This window comes from Tupaia chinensis, unplaced genomic scaffold (genome assembly GCF_000334495.1).
Source record: "Tupaia chinensis unplaced genomic scaffold, TupChi_1.0 Scaffold000197_1, whole genome shotgun sequence".
Taxonomy (NCBI): Eukaryota; Metazoa; Chordata; class Mammalia; order Scandentia; family Tupaiidae; genus Tupaia; species Tupaia belangeri.
The window spans coordinates 7,222,631-7,234,930 of NW_006159672.1; the positions used below are offsets into that span (position 1 = coordinate 7,222,631).

The 12,300-nt window shown below is 51.0% G+C and overlaps 1 protein-coding gene across 1 annotated transcript; it reads left to right on the forward strand.

The window, feature by feature from the left end:
- The first annotated feature begins 5,730 nt into the window (after positions 1 to 5,730).
- On the forward strand, positions 5,731 to 11,598 carry VENTX (VENT homeobox). Its single transcript, XM_006146999.2, has 6 exons — positions 5,731 to 5,832; positions 6,979 to 7,158; positions 7,433 to 7,460; positions 7,836 to 8,045; positions 10,842 to 11,002; positions 11,084 to 11,598. Exons 1-6 carry the CDS (start codon positions 5,731 to 5,733, stop codon positions 11,459 to 11,461), a joined length of 1,059 nt encoding a protein of 352 aa, XP_006147061.1. The 3' UTR covers positions 11,462 to 11,598.
- Positions 11,599 to 12,300: the final 702 nt, after the last annotated feature.

Here is a 12,300-nt window from a genome sequence, read left to right on the forward strand (position 1 = left end):
CTCTCTTGCCAAATTAAAATAAGTAAGGGAAGGGACCAGCAGTTGGTGTAATGGCTATGTTGCTGGACTCCCATGCACTCGAAAGCAGTTCGAGTCCCAGACCTGGTGGCTTAAACTCATTCAGGGCGCATGTGCGTGCATGCCCAAGATCCTAAGAGGAGACTGGAGGAGAAGGGATTGTGGTATTGCCATTCCCCCAGGGGGTGATTTCTCACTTTTTATCTCTCTGTCTCTCTCTGTCTTTCTGGTGAGTGCATGCGCCCTAAAGCAAAAACCTCTAAAAAAAAACAGTAAGTGAATAAATAAAATAATTATTTTCTAAAATAGAAGTTCACACCCCCATCCCCAGATCTTATTATTCGATACAGTCCTTTCCTTTACCCCAAAATTGGTAGGTAGAGGTTCTCTCGTTTGGGGCCTGTCTGTTAGCTATGTATCCATGTATGGCTTATTCTTTCTGATAGAGCTTTTCTATTCATACAATGGGTCTAATTGTTATTGATTTATTCTTTTCCTTTTTTTTTTTTAAGTTTGTTTATTTCTTTTTGAGAGAGAGAAAGAGACCAACACCCTCAATAAGGTGTCACACCACGATCCTCCCCCAGCATTTCCTGCCAACCATGATCATAGGCTACTTATGTATGTCCATTGTGCACAAGTCTACCTGAGAATCTAACCCAGAACTTCCATATGGTTTCCAGCACTGCAGGCCATTGTACCACCACTATGCCACTGCAGCTGAGCCCTGATCTATTTATTTATTTATTTATTTGTAATTTTTCCAGGAGGCACACATTCACCAGAGAGAGAAAGGAAATGAGAAAGCACCCTCCACCACCACCACCCATGGTCATGCCACAATCCCTTCTCTTTCACTTCTCTCTCCTTTTGGTATTATAAGCATACATGCCTATGTGTCTGGCATAATTTTTTTTAGCTACCCAGGCTGGGACTCAAAGCACACAGCCTTGTAGGATCCACCTGCCTTACCGCCTCACACTGGCTGGCCCCAATATATTTCTTTAAGGTCTCTTTAAGGTCCCTTGAACAGTCTAACAGTAGGCTTTTACTCGTTACTAGTTCAGCTAGGATACGCTTCATCCCACCTGTGAATTCTTTTTTTTTTTTTTTTTTTTGTCTCTCTGGTCTCACCAGAGAGACAGAACAAGACAGAGAAAGCACCCCCCAGCAGGGCATGGTCATGTTACAGTCTCTTTTCCTCCATTTCTCCATCCTATTGCGATTTTGGGCACATGCACACACATGACTAGCATGTTTTTCAAGCCACTGGGGCATAGAGGTCCAAGTTCTCTTACCCACTAGGCCCCCTGTATATTCTCACTATGTCTTATACCAGAGCTTTTTCACTAAATGGGCTCACTTTTTTTTTTTTAACTTTCCTTTCTTTCTTTTTTTCTTTTCTTTTTTTTTTTTAGAGGTTTTTGCTATAGGGCATGTGCGCTCGCCAGACCGACAGAGAGACAGAAAACAAGAAATCACCCCCCAGGGGGGATGGCCACACCGCAGTCCCTTCTCCTCCATTCTCCTCTCAGGATCTTGGGTACGCATGCACACACGCCTGGCGTGAGTTTAAGCCACCGGGTCTGGGCCTCGAACCGCGGTCGCCCATATGGGAGTCCAGCGACATAGCCATTACGCTAACTGCTGGTCCCTGCAGTACTTCTGATGTCAGCATCCATGGCTGGCAGCGCTGGTTTCCCAGCCTCACAGTCACCTCTACCTGTGAGCACTGAATTCTGATGCCCCCTCTTCTGCCTGCTTTCCTTCTGCCCGCGGGGTAGCTCTGTCCTAGTTCACTCTCCTTGGTCTGCGGCTGAGCCTCTCATTTCCTTTCTCATTCTCAGACCTCTTTGGACATCATGACTGGCTGCCATCTGCAAATCCTATCACCTCTGTTACCAGAGTCTTGCAGAAGGGGGTCCCTTATTACTCCAGGGTCATTGTCCTCATCATACTTACACGAGGAGCGGCTGTGTCTCGTGTTTTCTGACGTGTCTGGGCTCACGGTGGTTTCTCATGGCACACTGCACACCCTTTCCTATCTGGAGCAGTGCCGTGCAGACCTCTCTGGGATGACGGCGATGGTCTAGAACTGCATTTGGACAAGTATGACAGCCACATGCCATGTGTGACCTCACTGAGCCCTTGAAACATGGCCACCATGAGTGGGGAACAGAATTATTTACTTAATTTAAATAATAAAATCACCACATATGCCTCAGAGCGCCATATTGGACATTCAATCCTTTTATATAAAATTCAAATTTTTTAGTGTAAATTTAAGTTTGGGGGCCAGCAGGTGGCATGGTGGTTGAAAGTGCTGGACTCCCACATGGCCAACAGTGGTTCAAGTCCCAGACCTAGCTACTTGACTTCTCTCTCTCTCTCTCTCTCTCTTTCTCTCTGGCGAGTGAATGTGCTGTATAGAAACTTTTAAAAATAATAAATTAAATTAAATATTATAAATAAATAATGCTTATAAACAATATTTATATTATGATTATTCATATTATTCTTATTAACCAATAATACTGATTCAAGGGAACCAGTAGGTGGCATGGTAGTTAAGGTGCTGGATTCCCACATGGCTGACCACAGTTCAAGTCCCAGACCCAGCAACCTGAAAATCATGCCAGGCATGTGTGCGTGCATGCCCAAAACCCCAGGAGAATGGAGAAGGGACTGTAACATGGCATCCCCCTCATGAGTGATTTCTCACTTTCCTTCTCACTGTCTCTCTCCTGCGAGCACATACTCCCTATGGCAAAAATCTTAACAATAAATAGATTTGGTTCATTTAGGAGGTCAGATGTGGCACAGGAGTAACATGTGACACTCTATGAGGCCGATCCATGGGGGTCAGGTTTGTGTCCGGAGACATCCCTGAGTACGCCAGGCATGTGTGTGCCCATGAGTCAGGGCTGGCAAAGGCTGGGGGAGATCATCACGTTAAGACCCTCTTGGAAATGCACCCTCTCTGTTTCTGTCTCTCTCTCATCTGCCTTCTGTCTCTCATGCTCAGAAGAAAGAAATAAACTTTAAAAAATTAATTATTTTTAACAATCTCATTATTTTCACCAAATGTAAAAGGCTTGGGATCCGAGACCTGGTCAAGGTTCCCTCCAGTGACCTGGTGGTGAAGAAACTGGAGGATGCCTTTCTTTCTTTAATTCCATTTGTTATTATTATTTATTTAATTTGACCAGAGAGAGAAAAAAGAGAGAAAGGGAGAGCGAGAAAGCAAGCTGCCAGGTCCAGGACTTGAACCATGGTCAGCCATGTGGGAATCCAGCACCTTAACCACCACAGTACTTGCAGGTTCCTACGCCTTTCTTTTTTTATTAATTTATTTGTCTCTCCAGAGAGACAGAGAGAGGGAAAGTGAGAAATCACCCCCTAGGGAGGATGGCCATGCCACAATCCTTTCTCCTCCTTTCTCTTGGGATTTTGGGCATGTACTCATACACACATGTTTGGTGTTTTTCAAGCCACCAGGTCTAGGACTTGAACCAAGGAGTTGGCCATGTGAGACCCAGTGCTTTAACCACTACGCCACATAATGGACCCATCTGCTGTATTTTTCAAGCCACTGAGGCTGTGGGCTTCAGCTCCCTTAATCACTAGCCTACAGAATTGGCCCTGGAAGGTGCCTTTTCTTTTCATTCTTTTTTTAAAAGAATTGTTTAATTTTATTTCTTTATTGTTATTATTTTTAAATTTTCTATAGTCACCAGAGAGAGAGAAAGAGAGAGGGAAAATAAGAGAGAGAAAGCAAGCTGCCAAGTCTAAGACTCGAACCATTGTCAGCCATGTGGGAGTCCAGTACCCCAACCACCACACCACTTGCTGGCCCCAGAAGGTGCCTTTTCAAGGCCCCTTACTGGGTCCTCACTGAACGCAGCATTAATTACCCAGCCCACCTAAAGGAGACCTTGCCTTCAGTATCCACTTCTAGCACCCCACATCTCCTTGAGAGGCTTATAAGACCACGGGACCCCAGATAGTGACTCCATCACCACTCTGTGGCCTGCACCTGTACCAGGCCCACGTAAGAGAAAAGCCCAGTCTCTGGCCAGAGGCCATCACACAACAAAAGGACAGAAGAGCTTTGAGTATGCAATGGGAGATGCACTGGTGGGCATCATCCCAGAGGTCACAAGCAGAAAGGTCACCAAGTTATAACATGCAAACCACACTGCTAAGTATGGGGGTAGCACACACTTGGACCCTGCAGTGTTAGCCTCAGAGCCATGAGCACAAGGGAGGGTCCAAGAGATTTCCCGGACCACATAGGCCAGGTGCACCCTGCTGCTGCTCCTCTCCTCATTTCCTGGTGGGAAGGGTAGCAGCAGGTGGCAACTATGGTCTAGGAGCAGGACCCCAAGGAAGTTGAGACAATCAGGAGACCCAGGCAAACAAGGCAGCCCGAACTTCCGAGCAGCGAGGGAGCTCTCTGATGAGCCGCTAGGGGGCTCTGTCCCATCGCATCCTTAGCCTAGGAATGGATTCTGAGCTTCCCACCTCTTCGCCCACTGGGTAGTCTGTTGCCAGACTTGTCCAGCTGGGGTCGCGTCTTGCCCTTGTTGACCCACACTCTCACACCCTCCCTTCTGCCCACCAGCGGCACGGACCAGCAGCTGGGGTCTCCCACGAAAGAGAAGGGTGTGGAGAGCAGGGGGTGGACACAGAGGGGGCGGCTGGAGAGCAAAGGAGAGTGAGGGCTGAGTGCGTTGGAATGGAGGGCCGGGGGCGTGGCGACGAAGGAAGGAGCAGAGCTGACCGCGGGAGTGATGGGGGCTGGGCTGGCGTGGCCACGTGGCTGCTGCTTTGGGTTCTCCTAAGAGTCAGGAAACCACGCGGGTTTTGCTTGAGACGGGACCTGGAGACTAGCAGTACTGCCGCGCACCGAACTGGCTTTCCCTATTTAATGGAGCCTCCCTCTAGGCTGTTCTCCACCCTTCGTTGGCTGGGACAAACCAAGGCCGTGCTGGCCAAAACTGGGCGGTCAGGTGGCAGGATGCGCAGGACCTGGTGCCTGGACTGAGGGCTGAGGCTACGGGAAGAACCCATTTCAGGGGAAGCTGGGCTTTGGACGTGTACGGGGAGAGGGCTGCCGCGGCCTCCGAGACCTTGAAAACGTGGGAGCCTCTTCCCTGTTCCCTTTTGCCAAACTCGAGTCCCAGCAGGTGGGGTGGGGTGGGCCTCACCCCAGGGGACACACATTCTGGTGTGCAATGCTAGGAAGGACTGGGCTGTCGGCCTGGACATAGAGGCCAGCGTCTAGTCATCCGGTCTCAGGAAATGAAGGGATTACCAGCACGAGGTCCAGAGCCCACGGAGAGGCTGGGCGGAGTCAGCCACAGACGCTGCGGAAGCCTGGCCAGGAAGCCCAAGCAGGGGCATTGGTGACCACAGCCATGGGGTTGAGCAGCCTCACTGAGGTGGAGAAAAGGACCCAGACCGCAAGGGGGAGGGAGGAGGAGAGCAGGCCAGAGCCAGGCAATGCTAATGGGAATGAAAGCGGGGTGGGTGGAGAAAAGGGGGCCTCCCCTGCAGCAGCAAGGTGCTGGGAGGGGGTTTAGGAGTAGAGCTATCTGCCCAACGGAGTGGAGATGAGATCCCATTTGGATTCTGGTGAGGCAGGAGGGAATTCAGGTAGAGAAGGGTGTTGGCAAGGGAGCTGGGACAGGGAAGGCTGGAGGGTCCTGGATGAGGGAGGAGAACCTGAAGGCAGAGGACAACACTGAGGGAGGTGCCGGTGGGGAGCTGAGAGACCAGGAGGCCCAGGACTGGAAAGACTCCTATGAAGGAGTGCTGTAACTGGTTTCCAAAAAGCGGTGTGTTAATGGGTTACATTTCATAAATTAAAGCCTTTGGAGTACAAAAGGATAATAATTCCTCAAGTGTTTTTACTTGAGAGATGTTTCTCAGGCCTTTTCCCTGCAGGTAAAGCCTTCAGGAAGGATGATTTACCCGTGCCCTGCTGTGAGGCACTACCCCAGGGGACACCCCCCTACCCTCGAGGTCTCAGTTCCCAGATAGCATAGACAGTCCCAATGTGAGTGGGACGCCAGCCGACAATCCAGGACAGTCTGCGCGCTCCTAGGAGATGATGCCCCATGGGCCATGCAGCTGTGATTCAAATCCCCTTTCTGGACGAACCAAGATGACCAGCTCTAGAAGGTGGCTGAGCCTGCGGGGGTGAAGGCGAGAGGTGCCTCTTACAGTCTCCCAGCGCCCCCCTCCGCACCTCTTCTTGCCTTCCTCCCAGAGGACACCCCAAAGCCCCCCAGCCTCACTCTGCAGGGCCAGGTGACCTAATTGAGCCAGTGTGGGGTTTGAGGAAGACCCTGGTCAGCGGTGGTCCAGTCCACTTCCCGACCCTTCACCTAGAATCCTGGGTTGGCTGCGGCCGGTTTCCCGCTGGGCGGGTGCGGGTCTGACTGGCTCTCACCTCCCAGTCTCCTCCTCCCTCCCCTTTCCCAGCCCCTGAGGCTAGGAAGGCCAGGTTGGAGGTGTTAATCCTAGGGCGCCGCCCGCGGGGACTTTGATCTCCGCGGGGCTTGGTGGGCGCGAAGATGGTGGTCGGTACTTGGCCCTGGCTGGCGCCAGCGCCCCCAGGAGTCCGGGCTGCTAGTCTGCATAGAAGCCTCTCTAGGTCTTGGGGGCTGGATCTGAAGCGGTCTGACTCTGACCGAAGGGTGCGCAGTGCAGTCCTCGAGCCCGCGTCCTCAGAGGGACGCCCCGGTCCTGCCGGGTCGGTTCCGCCAACATCACTCTACCTTCGCGGTGGCCACAGCACATGCCGTCTGGCCAGGCTGCGCAGGAAGCAGCAGACAGTCCGGCCAAAGACTCGGACGGAGTGCTGGGAACCATGGGGGCGATGGGCCCACTCAGCTGTGGCTCCCTCTCCCTGGGCTCAGGCACCCCATGACTTAGCCGCCTGCGTTCCTCAAGGCCAGCGTGGAACCCGGGGTGCAGACGCGACGAGAACAGCAGCGCGGAGGTCTCGGTGACTATGCGGAGGGCAAACGCTCAGAACCCGGGTCTCCGCCAGGCACGGCTCCACAGTCCTCGGCGGCTCCCCTGTGGCACCGCATTGAGTCCCTACGAGGGGATGGGCCAGAGCTGGAGAAGGTTGAGTCTACCCAGAGAAGGGCCGACGGAAGCAAGGGGGTACTTCTTTGGAGATCCTCCCCGCCTTCTGGTTTGTCCGGGTTCCCTTCCTGGAATGTCTGCCCTCTGTCTCGCCTAGCGAACAGCTTGCTCTTCCTGGAGTGTGCACACCTGTTACCTCCAGGCTGGGTACCTCACCTCCAGAAGGGCTCTCCTGATACCCCTCAGGACAAGTCCTAGGGCCGGTCTGGAATTGTAGGGGGCACTCCTGACCTCTCGCAGCCTCTCCCTGCAGGGCGGGGACTGGGTGGAGATGAAAGGAGGTAACAAATCTCTGAGCCATCACGTCTCAATTAGCCGTGACTGCAGCTCCACCCTCCCCCAGACATCTTGGAGCCGGGGAGGTGTGAACCGCCTCCTTTGTGCCTCTGAATTGAAGGCAATTAGGTGCTACTTATCTGAGGGAATTTGCAGCCCTCTATGCAAACTCGGCTCCCACCTCCTGCTCAGTCCTGAACTTATAAATGCAACTCTTCCTACTAGCCCAGAGTGGACTCCGAGTTCGTTCCTCACTCTAGGGACCCCGTGGGTGTCTCCCACTGTCCACCGCGTGGCACAGCTTGGACTGGCCCTCCACCCTTGGTTAATCCTGTGTGGTCCCCACCACCCCACTATGCCTCCCTCCTCCATCCTGCCAGGTGTCCGCAAGCCTCCCTCCAGCTTTGGCTCAGTGGACTGGCTCTCCCAGAGCAGCTGCTCAGAACCGGCCCACACCTTCAGATCTGAAGTCTCCTGCAGGAACCTCCCTGGCCCTAGCCAGGTGTCTGGCATCCGGAAGTCTCCGATGATCCGCAGCGTGGATGAGGTTACGTCCTCAGATCTGTCTGTACAAGAGACGCCGGTGGCTGGTAGGTCTGGATGTGGCGAAGGAGGTTGCCTTTCTTCCTAGATAGGTCTGGAAGTTGGGAAGAGTCCTGGAGCCAGGATGGCTGCGTGCACACATGCTCTTTTGTACAAGTGGGGGTTGGGGACTTTCTTCCCAGGGCTGGCATTTGAGGTCTTGCCTGTCTCCTCTTGGGAACAAAAGTCATGATGGGGATTTTGCCTCCTCAGTCCCTGACTGGGTCCTCTTCTCTGCTCTTCTTTGCATCTGTCACTCAGCTGCGTCCTCATCCTCCGCCCCGGGCAGCAGCCCGTGGACTGTCCAGAGTCCCTCACCCCTGGCCTGGGTTCAAGGAGGTAGGGCAGACTGCAGGTTCTCACTATACAGCAGGACGCTGGCGTTATGAGCATGTCTGTCCATTGCTTCCCAGGTTCCACAGTCTTTGGGACTGTTCTGGAGGGTTGTTGACACCCCTCCCAGCAAAGCGTCTAGTTCAACATCTGAATTTTAGCACACTCACAACCCTCATGGGACTTTCCTTTAAAAAAAGAAAGACTCCATAGGTTTGGTTTAAAGGATCAACCCAGAGGCAGATGCCTGTGAAAATGCAGTCCATTTCTGCCCTGGGGCGTTACTGGCGGGCTTGATCTTCCATAAACTTTAGCCCTTTGTTGTCTTCTGATGTGATTTTCTCAGTTTATCTTTTAGTCTTTGTGATTTAATTGTGGCTTTTTGGCTTGAAGTATTATTTGGTCAAAAGTGGGGATGATATTATCTCTAAATTTTCATTGAAAGAATTTTTGAGGGACCAGCTGGTGCACAGTGGTTAAGGTGGTTGGATCCCACATAGCCAACTGTGTGGTTCAAGTCCAGAAGGCAGCGGCCTGGAAAACAGGCTGGGTGCGTGTGCATGCATGCACGAACGCATGCGTGCATGCTTAAGATACAGAGAGGAGAATGGAGAAGGGATTTCAGCATGGTGGTCCCCCTGGATGGTGGCTTTTCATTTTCTCCCTGTTTCTCTCTTTCTGGTGAGCACACATGCCCTACAGCAAAAATCTAAAATTAAAAACATGTTTTTGAGTAATTCTTATGGAATAATTTTATGCTTTAATAAGGTGAAATTTTACTCTACCCAATCGATAACTCCCCAGCCCAAAAAGCCAATCATTCATTCCTCCAAAATCCTTCATGCTGCCCAGTTACCATCCAGCCTCTCACCTGATCATTCTCTGAAGTGATTTGCTCTTTTAATCTGCAGTGTGCTCTCAGGTGAATGTGGTTCAAGTTTTGTAAAATCCCCCCCTTAAAAAAATGTCATGTTAGGGACTGGCAGGTGGCGGGGTAGCTAAGGGCACAGGACTCCCACATGACCAACCGTGGTTTGATTTCCATATCTGAAGGCTTACTTTCTGGCTTTCTCTCTCTCCCTCTTTCTCACTCTGTCCCTCTCTAGTCAAATTACAATAAAATAAATGAATAAATAAAGTTAAAGAAAATAATTCTTATTTTTTCTTTTTTTAGGGGAGAGATTTTTTATTATAGGGTGCATGTGCTCACCAGAAAGAGAGAGACAGAAAGCAAGAAATCACCCCCCAGGGATATGGCCACACCATAATCCCTTCTCGAAGCTCCATTCTCCTCTTGGGATCTTGGGCACGCACACACATGCGCCCAGCGTGAGTTTAAGCCACCGGGTCCAGGACTCGAACTGTAGTCAACCACATGGGAGTCCAGCGACATGGCCATCACGCCAACTGCTGGTCCCAATAAAATAATTCTTTAAAAAATAAAATATCATTTTAGTCAGACTTGCAATTAGTATTCATCATGTAAATAATATCAGTTTCCTCCCTGGGACTCATTGCAGGGATTGTTTAGTACCATTCCCCATCTCCTAATTTACACATTAGAAAATGCAGACTTGGGACCATCAGATGGCGTAATGGTTTTGTCGCTGGACTCCCATATAATCTTCTGCAGTTCAGGTCCCAGACCCAGGGGCTTAAAACTCACACAGGCTCGCGTCGCACGTGCATGCCCAAGATCCCGAGAGAAGAATGGAGGAGAAAGGATTGAAGCGTGGCCATCCCCCCTGGGGGAGGGGTTGTAAGTTCTCCCTTTCTGTCTCTGTCTCTCCGGACCTATAGCACAAATCTCTCAAAAAAAGAAAAGAAAAGAAAATGCAGACTTGCCAAAAAAATTAAAAGACACATAGCTGGGAAGTGACCTACCTAGCTGGGCTTCTCTGGACCCCTCTGGCTAAAACAGCTAAAATGCTGAGTTGAATGAATCTCAGCGGAAGCTGGCTGCCCCCAGGCTTTTCTACTGAAAGCCCTTTCCATCACCCTCCACTTCTCACCTGGTAAATTGAAGTTCCTTGTCTATATACAATATGGGACAGGGTATTCAGAAGTCAGATTTCTGGAAGGATGGAAAAGATTGAAAGGGACCTAGTGAGCCAGAGCAGAGAGGAAAGCCCTTGCCCAAACTACTGTGAACATTCCTTTGTCACCTGAGGCACTCTCTGGACCCTGGGAGGGAGGCAGGGGCTCTCACCTTGATTCACTGTTCTGCCTGGATGGGGTGAGACACGGAATGGTGAAGGGGTGAAGGGCTGCTGACCAGAGCCAGGTGAAAAGACACATCTACATCTGCTCAGCCTGCTAGGCCCTCCAGTCATGTCTATTGTCATTGTGGTTGCCACTTTGGTGGCTACAGAGCTTCATGGTGCCTCTTGAGCGATAAGGAGCATGCCCCATGTGCAGGGCACTTTTAGACAAATGGACTCAGCTCCCCTTCGTTCTTCTTCTCTCCTCAGGGTTGAGTATGGAGCCAGACCCCTCCCGGGCACCCCGCGTCCGCACAGCTTTCACTGTGGAGCAGGTCAGTGCCTTGGAGGGTGCCTTCCAGCACCACCAGTACCTAGGCCCCCTGGAGCGGAAGAAACTGGCCAAGGAGATGCAGCTCTCAGAGGTGCAGGTGAGGTGGGCCAGGGCGAGGCTGAACTGGGCTGGGGTCCTCTTCTGACCCCTGCTCTGATCTTTTTATTTCTTCCCACAGATAAAAACCTGGTTTCAGAATCGCCGAATGAAACACAAACGACAAATGCAGGACTCTCAGCTGAACGTCCCCTTCTCCGGGCCTCATCACACACCCCTGGCTTTCTGCCCACCATCTTCTGCCCTGGGCAATGGCCTGCAGCTGCTGTACCCTTGGGCACCCCTGCCTGGGCCCCAGGGTCTGATGCTGCCTCCTGGCTCTTTCTGGAGTGTCTGCCAAGTGGAACAAGGCCCCCTGGCTTCTGCGTGGTCTTTGTTCCACAGACAGCCTCTGACATATCACCCAGATCCTGGCAGCCGCATGCACACACTGGGATCAACCTTGTCCGCAGGTCCCTGGAGCCTGTGCCCTCTGCCAGAGACCGGGGATGCCTTTTGAAGAAGTCCAACTCCATGCCATCCCACACACAGTGGTATGTGCAGATGGGGCCTGACACCCACCTGGAGACCAGTCCTTGTTTATTTTGTTGTTGTGGCCATGTCTAATAGCTGGCATTGAACATTAGGACATCTAACCCTAACCCACCTTCAGATTCTTGAAAAATGCATAGTTGGAGAAGTTATAAAGCTACCCCTTCACTAAAAATTACTGAAAGGACTAGTTCAGGGGAATAATTGAAGAGTCGGTGAACAGAGTCAAAAGCCAGAAGTGGGTTGTGTGTAGGGCTTTTTGTATATGATACAGGGAATAATTTATTCAATAAAAAGTATCAGAAAAACTGGTTTTCTAGTTTGCAAAAAAAAAAAAAAAAGGTTACAAGCTTTGTGTGTGAAAAGGAAAACCATGAAAGGACTAAAAGGAAATAAAGGTGTGTTTATAGCCTAGGGGTGAGAGTCCCTGTTTCCAGTGGCTCCAAAGTTGGAAAGCAGAGAGGAGCAAAGATGAGCATTTTGCTCACTGAAAAATTAAAGTACAGGGTGATGGGACCTTACCATGAACTGTAGGGTGTGCATGAGCGAGCATTGTGTGCTGTGTACCTTCTCGTGGCTATTCTTCCACTGCTGAGGGGAGGCCTCGTCTGTGACACCAGGCTAACACACCTTTCTCCTTGTAGCAACCATACCCAATAAAACAGAATGGTCAAAAGACAGGCTTCTTGCAGAAAGTCTGCAAGTGCCCATAAATATGGGACATAGAAGTCCTTCCCTGGAGGCAAGATTCTGGGAGTGTTCTCCCACTGCTAATAGAAGCTACTATTTATGCAAACTTCTGACAAT